This window comes from Macaca thibetana, chromosome 17 (genome assembly GCF_024542745.1).
Source record: "Macaca thibetana thibetana isolate TM-01 chromosome 17, ASM2454274v1, whole genome shotgun sequence".
In the NCBI taxonomy this organism is placed as follows: domain Eukaryota; kingdom Metazoa; phylum Chordata; class Mammalia; order Primates; family Cercopithecidae; genus Macaca; species Macaca thibetana.
The window spans coordinates 8,492,734-8,510,402 of record NC_065594.1 but is presented as its reverse complement, the minus strand read 5'-3'; the positions used below and the strand labels follow the sequence as shown (position 1 = coordinate 8,510,402).

Below are 17,669 nucleotides of genomic sequence, written 5' to 3'. Positions count from 1 at the left end.
CTCTCCCAGTGATGAAGTAGACAGTTCCTTTAACCAGAAATTGTATACATCATCTCCATTATATTTTCCTGTCTCTGTGATCTCATGCAAAGAAATGGAACTCATATTTATTATATTTAGTATTCTCCCACAAAGATTCTTTTTAAACACTTCTATTCTCCGACAACCTCTTCTATCCCCAAACTAATTGCTGGTTCCCTGTTGGCTTCACAATGCCAAATAAGTTGACACTGTTCAATTAATAAATAAACAAATGAGCTGAATAGACAACCCTCAGAAAAGATATACAAATGGCCACCAGGTATATAAAAAATGTTTATCATCACTAATCATCATGGAAATGCAAATCAAACCATATTGAGATCATCTCACCCCAGTTAAAAGGGTCATCATCCAAAAGACAAAAAGTAACAAATGTTGGTGAGAACAGGCTCCGGTGTGTGATGTCCCCCTTGCTGTGTCCAAGTGATCTCACTGTTCAATTCCCACCTATGAGTGAGAACATACGGTGTTTGGTTTTCTGTTCTTGCAACAGTTTGCTGAGAATGATGGTTTCCAGCTGCATCCATGTCCCTACAAAGGACATGAACTCATCCCTTTTTATGGCTGCATAGTATTCCATGGTGTATATGTGCCACATTTTCTTAATCCAGTCTGTCATTGATAGACATTTGGGTTGGTTCCAAGTCCTTGCTATTGTGAATAGTGCCACAATAAACATACGTGTGCATGTGTCTTTATAGTAGCATGATTTGCTATCCTTTGGGTATATACCCAGTAATGGGATGGCTGGGTCACATGGTATTTCTAGGTCTAGATCCTTGAGGAATCGCCACACTGTTCTCCACAGTGGTTGAACTAGTTTACAGTCCCACCAACAGTGTAAAAGTGTTCCTATTTCTCCACATCCTCTCCAGCACCTGTTGTTTCCTGACTTTTTAATGACTGCCATTCTAACTGGTGTGAGATGGTATCTCATTGTGGTTTTGATTTGCATTTCTCTGATGACCAGTGATGACGAGCATTTTCTCATGTATCTGTTGGCTGTATAAATGAAACTGAATCCTTTCCTTACTCCTTATACAAAAATTAATTCAAGATGGATTAGGGACTTAAATGTTAGACCTAAAACCACAAAAACTCTAGAAGAAAACCTAAGCAATACCATTCAGGACATAGGCACGGTTAAGGACTTCATGACTAAAACACCAAAAGCAATGGCAACAAAAGCCAAAATTGACAAACAGAATCTAATTAAACTAAAGAGCTTCTGCACAGCAAAAGAAACTACCATCAGAGTGAACAGGCAACCTACAGAATGGGAGAAAATTTTTGCAATCTACTCATCTGACAAAGGGCTAATATCCAGAACCTACAAAGAACTCAAACAAATTTACAAGAGAAAAACAAACAACCCCATCAAAAAGTGGGCAAAGGCTGTTCTAATTATCTTTGAATCCAAGTCACCTGTGCCTTAAAGCAAGCACTCAGATGTTTGTTCAATGAGTGAACCAGAAAAGAATCACTCACCAAAAACTCACATCAGAAATCTAGGTTAAAGGAAACAGCCCAAGTACTTCCAGGGTATGTTCTATTGTAGGTACACGTTGAGTGGACAACAGGGGGTGACCCTAATTGAGCAGGTGATGCTGACATGCAAGAGCTCAGCCATCATCAGCTTAGAGCCACCAAGGGAAGGAAGCAAAGTATCACAGCTGAGAAATGTTTCCAACAAGGGTTAAAACAACAAGAGTTTGTGTTATCTCAGTAATTAAAATAACTCAAACATCTCGCAGTCCCAAGAACTCCAGTTATTTGGGATTTAACTACAATCGGCATGCCTACCTTCAGCTTTTTAATTAGCTTGATAACAGAACATGGTAATGTGAAAACTGGATCTCATTTTAGAAACTGGACTTTATTTAAAAACCAATGGGATACATGCAAAGCTAAAATCCTGGAATAAAATTTACCTTTTAGCAGCAATGATTTTGAAATGCAAGGAGGCCTTAGATGTTAGAGTTGGATGAAACTGAGAAGAGAAAGTCCCGGTCACATTTAAAATGAGTTTCTGCTTTGTTTTCCCAACTACGTCCTGCCTTGACAACTCAATTCCATTTGCTCTGGGTTTTTAGGCAGTATGTGTGGCCTCCCATCTGAGCTGGGAAACAAAATGAAGGCCTCTTCCTCATGGATCTTAGTCTCCTGATAATGAAAGAAGAAGGACACGACATATTCTAAACCAGTGAGCCCTATGACCTCAACCATCTCATGAGGTCAGCAGGACCAGCCGGCTGATGCAGGTGATCGCCTGTGAGCTCAGCTCAAAGGCTGGAAAAGGCAGAGCCGCCAGGGGTTGCTGGACGCCTGCGATGTTCCCAGGGAGCCACAGCGGAGGGTCTGCCCAGTGGTTGGCACGGGGTTCTCTGCTGTGTAAACAAATCTTTGTTCTAAAACACCCTAGTACCTCCCCGCTGAGTCAATGATGCAAAAATGTCTACAAAGTTTTATGCCTTTTGAAAATAAAAAACGGAGGCTTAAAACACCATTGAAATTAGTTTCTCGGTAGATTTGGGCCAAGACTCAGGAACTGTCCACGGCGTGTCTCACTGGCTCTCCAGTGGCTGGGGCTGCCCCTCACTGTGGGCCCTGGAGGAGAAGACCACAGGGTTAACAACAGTGGAGAGAGGAAACTAGGAGAGAGGTGCGCTGGGGGCGGCTGTGAGCTGCCTCTACCAGGCGGGCTCTGTGATTTGCTATCAGTGTCTAAGAAGCAACCTTCTCCGAACAGTTCCACAAGAGACTAGGAACCGGTACGTTCTCGGGGTACCTGCTGGAGCCCATACTAACAGAAGGGCAAAGGGCACGTCTCTCACTTATCTTAAATGTCTGGTTTGTCTTGTTGCTTCATTACGTGACCATGTGCCACAAGACACAGGGACTTTCTGAGTACTCATTGTGGCAAGCGCTCTCAAATCACTAGGGAAATCGCAACTTTCATTCATTCGGCAGGTATTTGTTGAGAGCCTGCTTTGTGCTGGGCAAACCCTAGTACCTCCCCACTGAGTCAATGATGCAAAAATGTATACAAAGTTTTATGCCTTTATATACATTTGTGCTAAGGATTTGGGGATGAGTACACCAGCCACGATTGCACATACAGGGCAGAGAGACGTTAGCCAATCTCAGACATCATTAGACAACTAAACTCGTCAGCAGAGCTACGAGGGGAAGAGCCCTGAACAGGCAACATTTAGGTCAAGACCTGAAGGAGAGACAGGTGTCACCAGAGTAAGGAGAGGAAGAGGGAACAGGTTGTGGGGGAGGGAATGTGTGTCAGAGATGTTCCTAGCAGAGGCACTTACAGGAAAGGGAAAGCAAGATGCAGCCTGTTTTCAGGGAACTCCCAACTTAAAGGGAACATGACCTAGGAAAGAGCTACCTTTTAACCGGTAAGTAAATATTACGGGTTTCTGGACAAAGGCAGGAAAAATAATCACTTAGAGAAAGGCGCCGAAAGTATTACAGGGGCTTTTCACTTTGCACTTTTTCTCCCCTAACTTTGGAATTGTACAGGCATCTTTATTGAAGGTATGTGGAACCACAGGTAAATTCTTTATTGCAACAGGGTTTGCCTCTGCACTAGTGAATGCAGGTTTCTGAGGGGGAAATTCAGGGGAAAAAGAAATTTTGATCATGGGCAGAGCAGAATGCGGGCTGTGGAGGTGGGGTAAAGCAAAAACATCAATAAATACCAATTCTGGAGAGTACATGGTAGGTTTCATTAAAACACCTCTTCTGCCTATGAGAGACTGGAAGGGGTCTGTACCCTCTAAAATTTCTTCACATTTCAGTTAACCCTCTAAAACTCAAATAGCCTTTATGAAATGCCTACTTTGGGCCAGGCGCGATGGCTCACGCCTGTAATCCCAGCACTTTGGGAGGCCGAGGTGGGTGGATCACGAGGTCAGGAGTTCAAGACCAGCCCGGCCAAGATGGTGAAACCCTGTCTCTACTAAAAATAAAAAAAAAATACGTGGGTGCAGTGGTGAGTGCCTGTAATCCCAGCCACTCAGGAGGCTGAGGCAGGAGAATCACTTGAACTCGGGAGGCAGAGGTTGCAGTGAGCCGAGATCACACCACTGAACTCCAGGCTGGGCAACGGAGCAAGACTCCGTCTCAAAAAGAAAAAAAAAAGAAAAAAGAAATGCCAACTTTGTTCTATGTCCTTTCATTTATGTTAATTCTCAGAACAATCCCATGGAGTAGGAACTATTATCCCCACACATGTTTTAACTGACTGAGAAATACGGAAAGACTCCTTAATGTTGATTTGTCTCGAGTCCGGTGGCTGAGACAGGCAGAGCTGGATCCAGCCTCTTTGCAGGAGTGAAGCATCTTTACCATCCCATCCATTAGTCCATACTTGAGCTTTGCTGTTTTTACAGATATAAGGCTGTTTAGTCACATATCTGTAAAAGCTAAAGCAGTTTATACCACATGCTTCAATTACTGCTTAGTCCTGGAGCTCTGATGAGCATCAGCGCTCCTGAACCAAAATCTTCTACAGTTACATGGTAGGAAAAAGGGGTATTTCAATTTGTTATATAAAAATAGGAGAACATGTATTTATTTTTTATAAAGGTTTTTAAAACCCAGCTGGATTTGTTTTTGCATAAGCAAAGTCAATCCAGAAAAAGTAGTGGTGCAAAACCACCCCTGGGACAAAGAGTGGATGTGGCTGTTCTGCAGTCTCCGAGTCTGCTTCAAAGGCAGCAGGTGGAATGCTGAGACCAGGTGTAGGTGTTACTCTGTGATGATGGACAGGCATCTGGGGAGTGCCCTGCTGTTCTGACGTTCTCACTAGGGACTCAGTAGGTAGTGGAGGGGCAGAATGCGAGTTAACCATTTTGTCAAAACCCCCAGAATCCATCTCCCAAGTCAAGTGGAGCCTCCAGCCTTAGACAAAGCCAAGGTGGTACAGCTCCTTTCCAATGTCAGCCCTCTCATCCCATGCTGCAGGCCGTGGCTTCCTGCCCTAGTGCCACCCCTGCCACCTAATAGGCCTGGCTGCAGGACTTCTTTACTTTTCCCACCTCCACTCCCTCCTTTTCTTGACATTTCTATACACAGAGGCAAGTGTCACTCATTCTAAAAAGCAAGAATTTCCTTTGCCCACTTCCCCTTTAAGCTACCACCCTATTCTCCTTCCTTTCCCTTTCCAGTCCTCAAAGAACAGTCTGAGCTCACGGCTTCCATTTCCTCAGCTGCTGCCCCTCTCTGTGCTCTGAAAGCTCTTCTTTCTCCAGATGAGCCTTCTTCATCTGCTGCTTCCATTTTGGTATTAGCAAGGTGGCAATCCCAGTTACCTTTGCCCTTTCCATGTCCTCCCCAGCAAACTCACATCCCCATTGCCTCCATTCCCAGAGCCATGATGATGACCCCATGAATTCCACATGGAAATCTCCAACTCAAAACTTCCCTTAGAGCTCTTGGCTTATTCCACTGTCTACTGGACACTGCTAGATGGAGGTTTCCCAGGCACCTCAAACTCATCTCATCTGAAGCTAAATTTACTGTCTTTCCTCTACACTTGTCCTCCTTTTGCCTTCAGTCTAGTCACTAAGCCATTCAGTTGTGTAAGTGAGGGAGCCTGCAGCCCCCTGACCAGGCCTGACACGTGTCAGGCTGTACAACAGCTCATTAAAACATTGCTCAACGTTTTAATACTTGTTTCTTTGTGCTTCTCCGCCATCAGCCTGTGAACCCTGTGGGGACAGGAATCGTATCTCACTCATCTGCACATCTCAGAACATCCTATCCCGCAGCATAATACCCGGTCACCTCATCACTGAATTGGGAAATGTGGAACAACTATTCAATGTGCTTTAGTCTGAAACAGGAAGAAAAAGCCATTATCACACTCATAAAAGTTTATACCTAGGACAGCAAGTCTAGCAAATATCAGATGCCTGTAGGGCAGCTTGAAAGAGTGTTTGAGTTTTCAACAAAGAAAGGGAAAGCTCATCATAAGAAGGGACAAGCATGTTTACAGACTTAAAATTTTGCCTCTGGAGAAAATAACACACATGTGTTCAGCGAGGGAGGGCTGGGTGAATGTTTACATGCGCATGCGCACACACACACACACGCATGCACACACACACACACACACACAGAGTGATGCCAGCTTTTAAGGAAAGCAGCACACTTCTTAAAAATGCATTATTTTATGGAAAACGCAAATAATGTGGTGTGTGCTCCGCCACAAGCGAGAGTAGGGAAGGACCATACAGAGGTTAAGGCATCCCCACTGGAACTCCTAACCCGGTAATCTCAAAGAGAGCCGGGCCTGAAGCACAAAGCCCTGGGCATCGCCCTGCTTAACACCATCCCCCGTTCACACACATGCAATCTGTTGGTAATGGACAAACTGCAGCCCACAGATGGAATTCTGAGAGTCCTTAGCCGGATATTTATGCTATTATTATAAGAAAAGGACAGGGAACATATACCACATCCATTTGTTTCTGGATGCCACTGTGTGACCTTGGACAACTCGTTTCACCTGAGTCTCACTTTCTGTTTCTGTAATCATTTCCTTGCCTACCTCTTAGGGTCTTCGTGAGAACCAAATTAGATTCTATATATTAGTGTTTTACAAAGTAATACAAAGTGGAAGAAAACTGTTATCAAGAGTGCATGGCTTGGTGGCTCATACCTGTAATCCCAGCACTTTGGGAGGCCAAGGCAGGCAGATCACCTGAGATCAGGAGTTCGAGACCAGCCTGGCCAACATGGTGAAACCCCGTCTCTACTGAAAACACAAAAATTAACCGGGCGTGATGGCGGGTGCCTGTAATACCAGCTACTCAGGAGGCTGATGCAGGAGAATCTCTTGAACCCAGGAGGCGGAGGTTGCAGTGAGCTGAGATCATGTCACTGCACTCCAGCCTGGGTGACAAAGCCAGACTCTGTCTCAAATAAATTAGATAGATGATAGATAGATAGACAGATAGATAGATAGATAGATAGATAGTGCATGGCTTTCAGAAATCCCCTTTGAAGCAGAAACACTTGGAAAAGTAATGAAACTTACGATCCCACTACCTGCCTTTCCTCTTTTCAACATCTGAAATACCTTATTTCCATTTAACTTCACTTCCATGAAAACAGCCATTCTCTCCACACATTTTACCATGCTATTATATAATTCTTTAAGCAGACACTAAAGTAGAGAGACCAGTCGAGTTAACTTACTGTATTCCATTACCTGGCTTCAACAATGAGCAACGTGTGGCCAGTTTTGTTTCATCTTTTATATCATAGACTCTGCTCACCACCATCCTAGGTTATTTTGAAGGAAATATCAGATAGCATTTCACATATGTGAATTTCTAAAACATGACCTTTTTTAAAAACATAGCCACAAATATATCATCAAACTCAAAATATTAACAATAATTCGGGTGCGGTGGCTCACGCCTGTAATCCCAGTACTTTGGGAAGCTGAGGTGGGCAAATCACCTGAGGTCAGAAGTTTGAGACCAGCCTGGCCAACGTGGTGAAACCCTATCTCTACTAAGAATACAAAAATTAGCCAGGCCTGGTGACACACACCTGTAATTCCAGCTACTTGGGAGACTAAGGCAGGAGAATCGCTTGAATGCAGAAGGTGGAGACTGCAGCGAGCCAAGAGTGTGCCACTGCACTCCAGCCTGGGCAACAGAGAGAGACTTGTCTAAAAACAATTAACAATAATTCCTTAATGTCACCACATAGCCAGTGTTCACATTTTCCCAACATCTTCAGAAGATTCTTTGAATTTCTGTTGGAATTTCAAATTTTTGTTCAAATGTTTGTTTGAATTAGGATCTAAAATTAGTTCCATACTGCAATTCGTTGATACGTTTACAATTCTTTGTAATCTACAGGTTCCCACGCCTTCTTGGTTTTCCCCAAAGATGTTTGGTTTTTATTTGTCACACTTTGTGTTGTTGTTGCTCTTGCTGAGTACCTCTGCCTCCTGGGTTCAAGAGCTTCCCAGAGTCTAGGTTTGCTGATTCAGTCCCCCTGGTGTTTTCAACGTGCTTCTCTGCATTCCTTTGTATTCCTAGTAAACCAGTGGTTAACTCCAGAGGCTGCACCAAATCCATTTCTCCCCCTAAGACTAATTCCCAGGTAATTTGTATATATTTCCATCAGGATACTTCGTAATGTCTGGTGATTCCTCATACTGATGAGCATTGCTTTTATCAACTCATTCATCAGAAGCAGCAAACAGGGCTGTGTAATCATGTGTTTTGTATCAGCTGCAATACTTTTATAAAGAGAAATTTCCCCCTCACCAGCTATTTGGTTATCTTGAGACAGACTGAGTAGGAGAAATTACTAAAAGGCTTTTCTTTTCCTTTATTTACCAGATTTTAAAATAATGAGGTCATTTCCTAGCATCTCCAATGTGACTAGTTTTGGAGGGTTTTTTTTGGTTTTGCTTTTATCATATGCCCCCATGGATGGGTATTAATCCATTGTAAATACTAATCTTATTGATATTCAAAGTCTTTTTCAGTTTTTCTTCTGTTTTTTCTTTTTTACTAGCAGGAGCTTATTCAGGTTGACCCTTAAGTCCTTTCAACAGAATCCTCAGTTTTTATATTCTCCTTAGCCAGCTAGTATGGCAAGATGTTCTAGGATCTGCATTTCCTGTCCTAGACCTGAAACATCTGTTTCTTCAAGGATCCCTGTCTCCCTCTACTGGGAAGTCCATTTAGTCATCACAACCTGGGCTCCAGGGGCGCTCATTATGACTGGTTTAGTCACCACTCACTACTTTCCAGTGGACAGAGCTGAGAATATTGTTTTAAAGATAAATTTCAGATGAGTTCTGACTTTATCGTATAATACCCCATCACATTTATCCCATAATACACACATTCAGAATAACAGCAGATGCAGAATCACGATACTCACACTACCACCAATAAGTTCAGATTTTCATTGCAATTATTTCTAAATCTGAGGTATATACCATTGAGAATGTACTTCTCTGTGTGGTTATGCCATCAATGGGCTATGCGATTACTTCCATTTGTTTAATTTCATGTTTGAGTTTTAGATATTACCTTTTAACATTTAGCGTATAATTGTGTTAAATATCTATGTAATTTCAAATCTACAAAACAAGGTGCACTCAAAATGTATCATTAGGCTTTATCTCTATTCTCTCCTTCTATTCCTTCTTTTACCCTGAAGGCCACCTTTTTTTTTTTTAATCTTAGCTTATGCTTCTATTGTTTTTTCTTAATATAAGTTCATATATAACATTTTCCTATTGTTTAGATAAAACATAGTCTACCACATTTTTTTCTCCATCTTTTATTGCTCAATGACCTCCTGGAAATCACTTTCTAGTAATGTTAATACATAGAGCTATTTCCCCACTCATATAACAGCTACTTAGTACTGCATCCTGTGGATATACCACAATCTGTTCAGGAAGCCCCCTATTAACGGACATTTGAGTTGTTTTCAGTCTTTTTCTACTTCAAAGAGTGCTGCAGTGAATCACTCCATGCACTGTATTCTTGTCAGTCTACCTTTGGGAAAGACTGCTCGGGGTGAGACTATTATGTCAAAGAATAAATGCATGTATGATTTTGTTAGATACTGCCAAACTCCTCTTCCTAGTTGTACCATTTTATATTCCCACCAAAAAATGTATGAGAATGCCTGTTTGCTTGCAGCCTCACAAATAGAATATGTTGTCAAACTTCTGGATTTTTGCCAGTATAATTGGTAGGGCGTTGGAATCTATTGTAGTTTCACTTTGCATTTTTCTTATCAGTGAGGCCGATTATTATCCCTTCATATGGCTAACAGCCCTTTGCCTATCTTTTTCTAAGAAGTGTCTTTTCAAATTCCTAACCCATTTTTCTACAAGTGGCTCACAAAGTGTAATTCCTAGTCTACGGGCACCGCCTGGGAATTTGTTAGAAATGCAAATTCTCAAGCCCCAAACCAAACCTACTGAACCAATAACCCTGGGGATAGGGCCCAGTAATCTGTGTTTTTACAAGCCCCGCAGGTGACACGGATACACTAAAGCTTGAGAAACACTGGGCTATAGGGTTGATTCAACCACAGTGTTTTAACTTACCATAGGGTTGTCTAATTATTTTATAATTAAACCAAGGCCAAACTGTTAATAAATTGTAGCTGAAAGATTCAAATGCCATGTGATATCCATTCATTCATTTGTTGATTCAATAATTAACACATAGATGTTAAACACCTGCTGTGAGTCAGTCACTGTGGCAGGCAATGAGGATGCTGTGTTAAAACAGACACAGTTACCACCCCCAGAAGCTTACCTTCCCCCCAGGAAGAACAAAACTAAATGAGCCAATTTAAGTCTTAACAAAAGGAACTGCAAGGTGCTGCTAGAGCAAGAGGTTCCAGTTAGTCTAGTGGTCAGGGAGATGCAAAGTAAAATAACTTTGCGATAATACTTGACTCCCATCAAGGGGACCAAAATTCTAGAAAGGGATAACACCTCTTCCTAGCAGGGATATGGGTGGAGCCTCTCTGAAAGGCAATCTATCCATATCTATTAATGCATCAAACAAAGCAATACCACTCCAGGGAACTGATCCCACAGAAACAACGCCACCCACTCAAGGCTGTTTATTGCAGCATTGTTTGTTGTAGCAAATACTGGTTGCAAAATGAACGCCAACTAGTGAAGGAATGATTGAATACACCATGGCATATCCACAGCATGCAGCCATTGAAAAGAATGAGCCCGACCATGGCCAAGGGTATTTCTGTGACCTATACTGAGTAAGGAAAGCAACATGTAGAAAAATTGATATAATGCAGTCTCATTTAAAAATACCTATAAAACTCATACGTTTACATATGTATATACATTGATATGATGATACCTTGATACAAGCATAGGAAAAATACAGAGGAATAAACACTGATATGGATGAGCCATCTATGGTGAATTAGGGCTCAACATTCATTCTACCATCCTGATAAATTTGCCTTCTATAGTGCAGAAAAAGAAAAGCTAGGAACAAGATACACAAACATCCTTGCAGGCAAAGAGATGCACTTGTGGGAGGGATGGGAGGAGAAGCACAGCAGGGGCCACACTGGTGCTGCCTGGGCACTTTCTGCTGACAAGCACCTGTGCTAGTTACACCTTTGAATCAGCTGAATTCTGCAGGTCCAGTCACTAACTTTGTGGGTATGCACAGGTGGGGCACAGGGATCAGTTTTGCTGGACTGAACCCTGCAGTCCAGTCTCGAGCCAACCCTACCATGGGAGCCGTGGATCCATCCCTGGATCCTAGCTTTGGAGATGTGAGCCTAGAGCCAGCAGAGGCATGGAGCTCCCGGACCGTTGCAGAGACAGCGCTTCTCTCGGGGCTGTGGGGCTCGTTCCTGGAGGCGCAGCCTGGAGCTTGCTCCTACAGTCCTTGCAGGATATTGTGAGCACCCACTTCCCTGAGCCAAATGCCAATTTGCTTAAAATAGTTGGTTCTTGCTTTCTGAAACGGAAACTGTGTGATTCAAAGGGTTACCAGTCATGGGAAGAGTGAGAGGCAGTTATGAGAATTTAAACATGAATATACGAAAGTGCCTTAAAGCAGTGATATTATGAACTATCATTTCACCAATCATCCCTTCTAAATAACTGATGTACACAGGGGCTTTCAAAAGACTTTTTATTAATGCAGAAAGGGCACGCCATCAGGGAGCCTCTCCAAGGCACAAAGTCTTACCAGCAGGTGTGGAAGTGGATTTTGGCGCTGGAAGTAAACTCCTGCGGGGTGCTGCCACACTGGAGGATGCTGGAGGGGCCACCCGGCCGGCCCCCTTGGGTGTGTCCTTAGAAGGCAGAGATGCCTTCAGAACCGGCTGTTCTTCATTCCCAAAGGTTGCACCTGTGGGAGGCAGACAGCGTGTTAATTATAACTTCATGAAAAATGGATGGAGCCCTCACCATTTGCACTTGCCAACCAATCCTACTGCCGTCATCTGCTTTAGAACTTGACCTGATTCTTAGTGAGTGACCTTGAAAAGTATTTTTCTGGAACCCTATGTGGAGAAGAACTCCCTTTAGTCACTGCATAAATATCTGTCACACAAATCCCGTGCACCAAAAGGGGCTCCACAAAAGCGAGGAGCAGCCTGCATGCACGCACGCGCACACACAGACAGACACACACACACACACGCAGAGTTCGCTTATGTGTAAATGTATGTGTATATAATAAACACTTATTTGATAACTCAGAGAATGAAGAGCCTTTCATTTTTGAAATACAGAGTGAGTGACGCAGGAGAAGTGAGTAGAGGAATATACACGGTACCATGAGCCCAGGAATTTTATTCAGAGCTCCTGAAACCCCGCTCATTTGACCCCCAGAAGAGGAGGCTTGGGATGAAGGTAGACGGGTAGGGAGCGTGGGGACAGAGAATCTCTCTGAAACTCAAGCAAGCTTTCTGTTTGAAAAGCGGAGGCCTCACCAAACTGGGAGGACCCTGAATTAGAGCCTAGTACTTCCAAGGTAGAAGACATTTATTGATAATTGCAGTTTACTAGTCAATTTAGAAAGAGCCTCTTTATAATCCACTGCTCTGAGACTCCGAGGATATGGCATACTGGGACTGTGTTTGTGTCAAATTTAAATATGCAAAGTTGTTTGGCTTAAACTTTTCTTCTATATCTTTCTAAACCTTGTGGTTAATACATTTTCAATCTCTTAAAGACAATGACATCACTATCTATTCTCTGTTAAAGGGTAACTCTTTCTAATAGACTTCTGAGTACAGCTGTGAAGCTAATCTATTAATTTAGAGAGCCTGAATGCACAGAGATTACCGCTTGTTTGGAATAAAACAGTCCAGTGGTAGGAATATGACTATCTACCATGAAAAGTAAGCCATGACAGCTGGAAGAAGTATACGACATTTTAGCAAAGGATTAAATTTTTTGTTTTCATCCTTTTCAAAGGTTAGTCTAAACATTCTATTTAGATAAGGCCTCCATAAAAAAGATAACATTATTAAAATGGCTTTAGTGTTTATAACATCCAGGCATTTTATTCAACCATTTAGAGTAAAAGAGTGTTGCTTTTCTCCCTCTTAACACCTGAAATTCTGTTTAAAATTGTGGAGATTTCTGTTGTTTCTAAAGAAAAGCATATTTAGGAAGAAATCAAAGAATGTACTATTTCTTAAAACAAGACCTATGCCCTATAGTTCTTTTAAGGTGTTGTGCAAGGTTTTTAAAATAGTTCTACATAGGACTAAGAGAATGTATTTAACCTATGCAAAGAAAACAAATGCATTGAAACTCCATTGAAAGGATCTGCACTGTATCCTGGGTGTCAGATAAAAAATAATGCAGATAAAAAGTGTGTTTGATGCAAACCTAGCCAGGAAAAGCAACACCATGAATGTGCAAAAACAGTGAGCCTCAGCTTCTGAATTATCCAGTGGATGCACCAGTCCAGTGCTAGAACTCAGGGAATCTCTCAGGGGTTGAATGATATTTCACATGGGACATGGCTCAACCATTAGAAATATTTCACGAGTAATTATCTAATGTCTAGCCTCCTGCTGACATACTGCCAGAATAATCTGTTCACTGAAATGTGTAGCAGAAGCTGAATTGAGCCCAGAACCTCTCACAGAGTCTTTTATTTAACAATTTATGAAAATTTCTTTTTGTTTTTTGGAGTCCGCCTCCCGGGTTCACGCCATTCTCCTGCCTCAGCCTCCCGAGTAGCTGGGACTACAGGCGCCCACAACCGCACCCGGCTAATTTTTTGTATTTTTAGTAGAGACGGGGTTTCACCGTGGTCTCGATCTCCTGACCTTGTGATCCGCCCGCCTCAGCCTCCCAAAGCACTGGGATTACAGGCGTGAGCCACCGCGCCCGGCCTGAAAATTTCTTAAGAAGAGAAATATTTTGTATCGTCTGTAGAGTTCAAATGCACTTGTATCAAATCCTCTTGCATCTGGCATCATTCTCTTACATGAAATTTATTATTCTGTGAACACGTCAATTTAGAGATTTGGCTGCTCTCCAGGCTGGGAAGTAATTCATCTGTTTGAAGTACAAGTATCAGGGAACTATGTACTTCCCTCTGAGGGAGGGCTTGAATTACCAAAAAATAAAATAATATAAAACACGATTCTTATCTATTATTGTGGGAGACAGCTGGCAATAAACAGTTCCACTCTTTGAAAACCGGCTTAAGTTGGCTGGTAATTAAAGATGCATTATTCAGTAAAGGAAAAGTACTCTGAATTTGGAAATGGCTGTTGAATTCTATAAATCCTCCAAGTACTTCACAATAATGCTGACAACATTAAACCATTGCCTGGTAAGAGGAAGAAAACAACTGGAAATAAACTGCTTCTGTGAGCCAGAAAAATGTTCTGGAGAATTCAGCCAGTGGAAATGGTTCACGTGGCTAATTCAGTCTTTTCATTCCCAACCAATCTGAACCGACTCCAGCCTGAACAACCCAGGAAATCTACCTACCCTTCCACTTGACCATAGCACAGCAGAAACATCAGCAAGGTGGTTCGTGGTGCAGATCTGGGAGCGAGATGGCTAGGGTTTGAATACCACCTCCTCTACCTATCGCCTCTCTTGCACCACAGTTTCTTCATTCATAAGCAGGGATAATGATAATCTACCTCACAGAGTTGTTGTGAGAATTAAAGAAGCTAATGGCAGGACAGTTTTTTTAAAGTTAATGTAAGAGTAGCTATGAAAAAATACTTAGTATCTGATATATAGTATGCTCTATGTGTTAGTTATTAATGTACACACTAATTCTAAGTTCTAGGGCTAAGTCATTACAACAAATCAGTTTTTCATGGGAAAACTATTTGGAAAGTATTCAACGATTAATATGAGATGGGCTGCTCGACATGAGAAGAAAGAAAAGGATTGAGGTAAATCTGATAATACCTGTAGTATGAAAGACTAAAGAGAAGAGAATATGATTGTCTTAAAAATAGATGATAAACGATTTCAGACGTAGAAAAAGGTGAGGATAATAACACTATTGACCATCAAGCTTAGGAAATATGAAACATCATGAATTCCATTGACAGTGAAAAACTGCTGGGATATAGGGAAGTTTGCTCAAGTTTCCTGGATATTCAAAATTGCTTTCCAAATTGCTTGTTGCAATTCACATTAACCAGAGGTAGTAAATGTAGCATCACTGGATTTTAATTTTGGCAACTGGTTTAATTTTATTAACTGGTTTTAATTTACACGTTTCTGACAGGTGGCGAGATTCGAGATTTTTTTCACATAGTTATTGACTACTCAAGTTTTTCCCTTCCGTAAGATGCCCATTCATAACTTTTGCCCATAATTGAGGTGGTTAGCCTTACTTCTTTAAATAGTCTGGACACAACCTTTATTGGATTCTATATTGGGTATCAGTATATTGGATATTGATATATTTCAAATACTCTCCCAGTCTTTGGCTTGTCTTCACACTTATGGTGCCTTTATTCAGAACTTTCTCATTTTAATGCAATTGATTTTCATCAGTCTTTCTCTCCTGATTTGTACTTTGCTTGTCTTAGACTTTCAGTCTCTCTCCTGAAATCATAAAGATGTTCTCCTACGTGCTGTTTGAAAAGTTTTAAAGTTCTATTTTCACATTTACAGTATCAATCCACCTAGAATGGTACATGGGGAAGAGACTGAATTTGTTGGTGTTATTTTCTACATAGCAGCCCGCTGTCCCAGGCCTTTATATTAAGTAGTCTAACTTCCTTGCATTATCTGCTGAGCCAGCTGTTACATGACAAGTTTCCATCCAAACATGATTTACTGGGGCAGACCCACAAACAGTCCCACAATTTCAGTACTTAACATAGCAAAAGTTTAATTTGTGATCATGAATCATCTTTTGCAGGTGCTCTAGATGGGCTGCCTTGCATGCTCTCCTTGGGAGAATTCAGGGAACAAAGCTTTCTTCATCTTGAGCTTTTGCCCTACTCTGGATCTCTTGAGAACTTAACATTCAGCTGGTAGACAGAGGAAAATGAACTGTTCACAGGAAGATTTCATGGGCCATGCCTGGAAGTGGCGTGTATCACTTCTGCCTTCAGTCTACTGGCTGGAACTCAGTCACAAGAGCCAGCAAGGGAGGCTGGGAAATGTAGTTTAGTTTATGTCCAGGGGAAAAGGGAGTGATGTGATGAACAAATATTCACTGTATGCCATGTGAGGCTCTATTTCTGAGTTCTCTGTTCCATTTCATCGGTCTATTTGTCTATCACTGTGCCAATACTATACCGCATTTATTCACTACAATGTAAGATCAGTCCTGGTATACTAAACCTGTATAAGACAAATATCACAACCTTGAACTTTGACTTTAAAAACTGTCTTAACCATCTTTGGCCCTTTAGTTTTGCATATAAGTTCCAGAATCAGCTTGTTAAGTTCCATGAAAAATGTCAACACTTTCAATGGACACAATTAAGTCTTCTTTTCCCAACTGCAACTTAACTGAAAGAAGAGCAAGCACAGACATAAAATCAGCAAACATGCTGAGTAATAATTATACCCTAGAACCATGTTACATGATAGAGATACAAAGAAGGCTTAGTATCATGAAAAAATAAACATCAAAACAAGCGGCTCCAAAGAGGGGCAGCACTACTCCACTGGGGATCAACATTTATGAGGATAATTTGGACTGAGGCAATGCTGGCATTTAGTGAGTGGGGTTGTCAGAAGTTAGTGGGTGGGCTCTGTTTAGAAGACATGCAGAAATGTAAGACACCATACAGAACAGAGGTTAATAACTGTCAGTTAAAGGGTATGAAGTAGACAGAAAAGGCATTTCCAGTAAACAATCATATGTCATTGAAAGAATTTCCTTATACTATTCTCTTTTTTTTCTTATTTATTTATTTATTTATTTACTTATTTTGAGACAGAGTCTCCCTCTGTCCACCAGGCTGGAGTGCAGTGGCACAGTCTTGGCTCACTGCAACCTCTACCTCCTAGGTTCCAGTGATTTTCCTGCCTCACCCTCCCGAGTAGCTGGGACTACAGGCACCCACCACCATGGCCTGGCTAATTTTTGTATTTTTAGTAGAGATGAGGTTTCACCATGTTGGCCAGGCTGGTCTTGAACTCCTGACCTCAGGTGATCCACCCGCCTCGGCCTCCCAAAGTGCTTGGATTACAGGCGTGAGCCACCGTGCCCAGCCTCCTATACTATTCTTAAATATTGAGCTGATTGGTGGCCAGCTCATTCTCCTTAATTCCCTTCCTGTGCCCATGCCAGTGGGACTCTCTGCTTCCATCATACCGTTTTCCCCGAAGGATGAAGGTATTCCACTGCTCATGGAAACTAAAGGACTATAGCCTCTTGCTTCACTGCTGAACAGAGATCATCTTCTGTAGATATCTGAATCATCACATCATCAACTTACCATTTGGAAGGTAAGATCTCCTTCATTAGAGTAAAATAAAAGGTGTGTGTATATATATATATACACCTTTATATATATATATATATAAATATATATATAAAAAAAACTGAAAAATTGCGAGGTTATATATTCCACATGATTACAGAATCCAGCTGGGTCCAGTT

General features: G+C 41.8%; 1 protein-coding gene across 4 annotated transcripts in view; it reads right to left on the bottom strand.

Moving 5' to 3' along the window:
* MTUS2 (microtubule associated scaffold protein 2) overlaps positions 1-17,669 on the bottom strand; it is a 625,283-nt gene that overhangs the window by 185,182 nt on the left and 422,432 nt on the right. For all 4 annotated transcript variants that reach the window (XM_050766814.1, XM_050766813.1, XM_050766816.1 and 1 more), the window contains one exon: positions 11,796-11,957. In XM_050766814.1, coding sequence (XP_050622771.1) covers positions 11,796-11,957 — 162 coding nt within the window. The remainder of the gene's footprint in view (positions 1-11,795; positions 11,958-17,669) is intronic.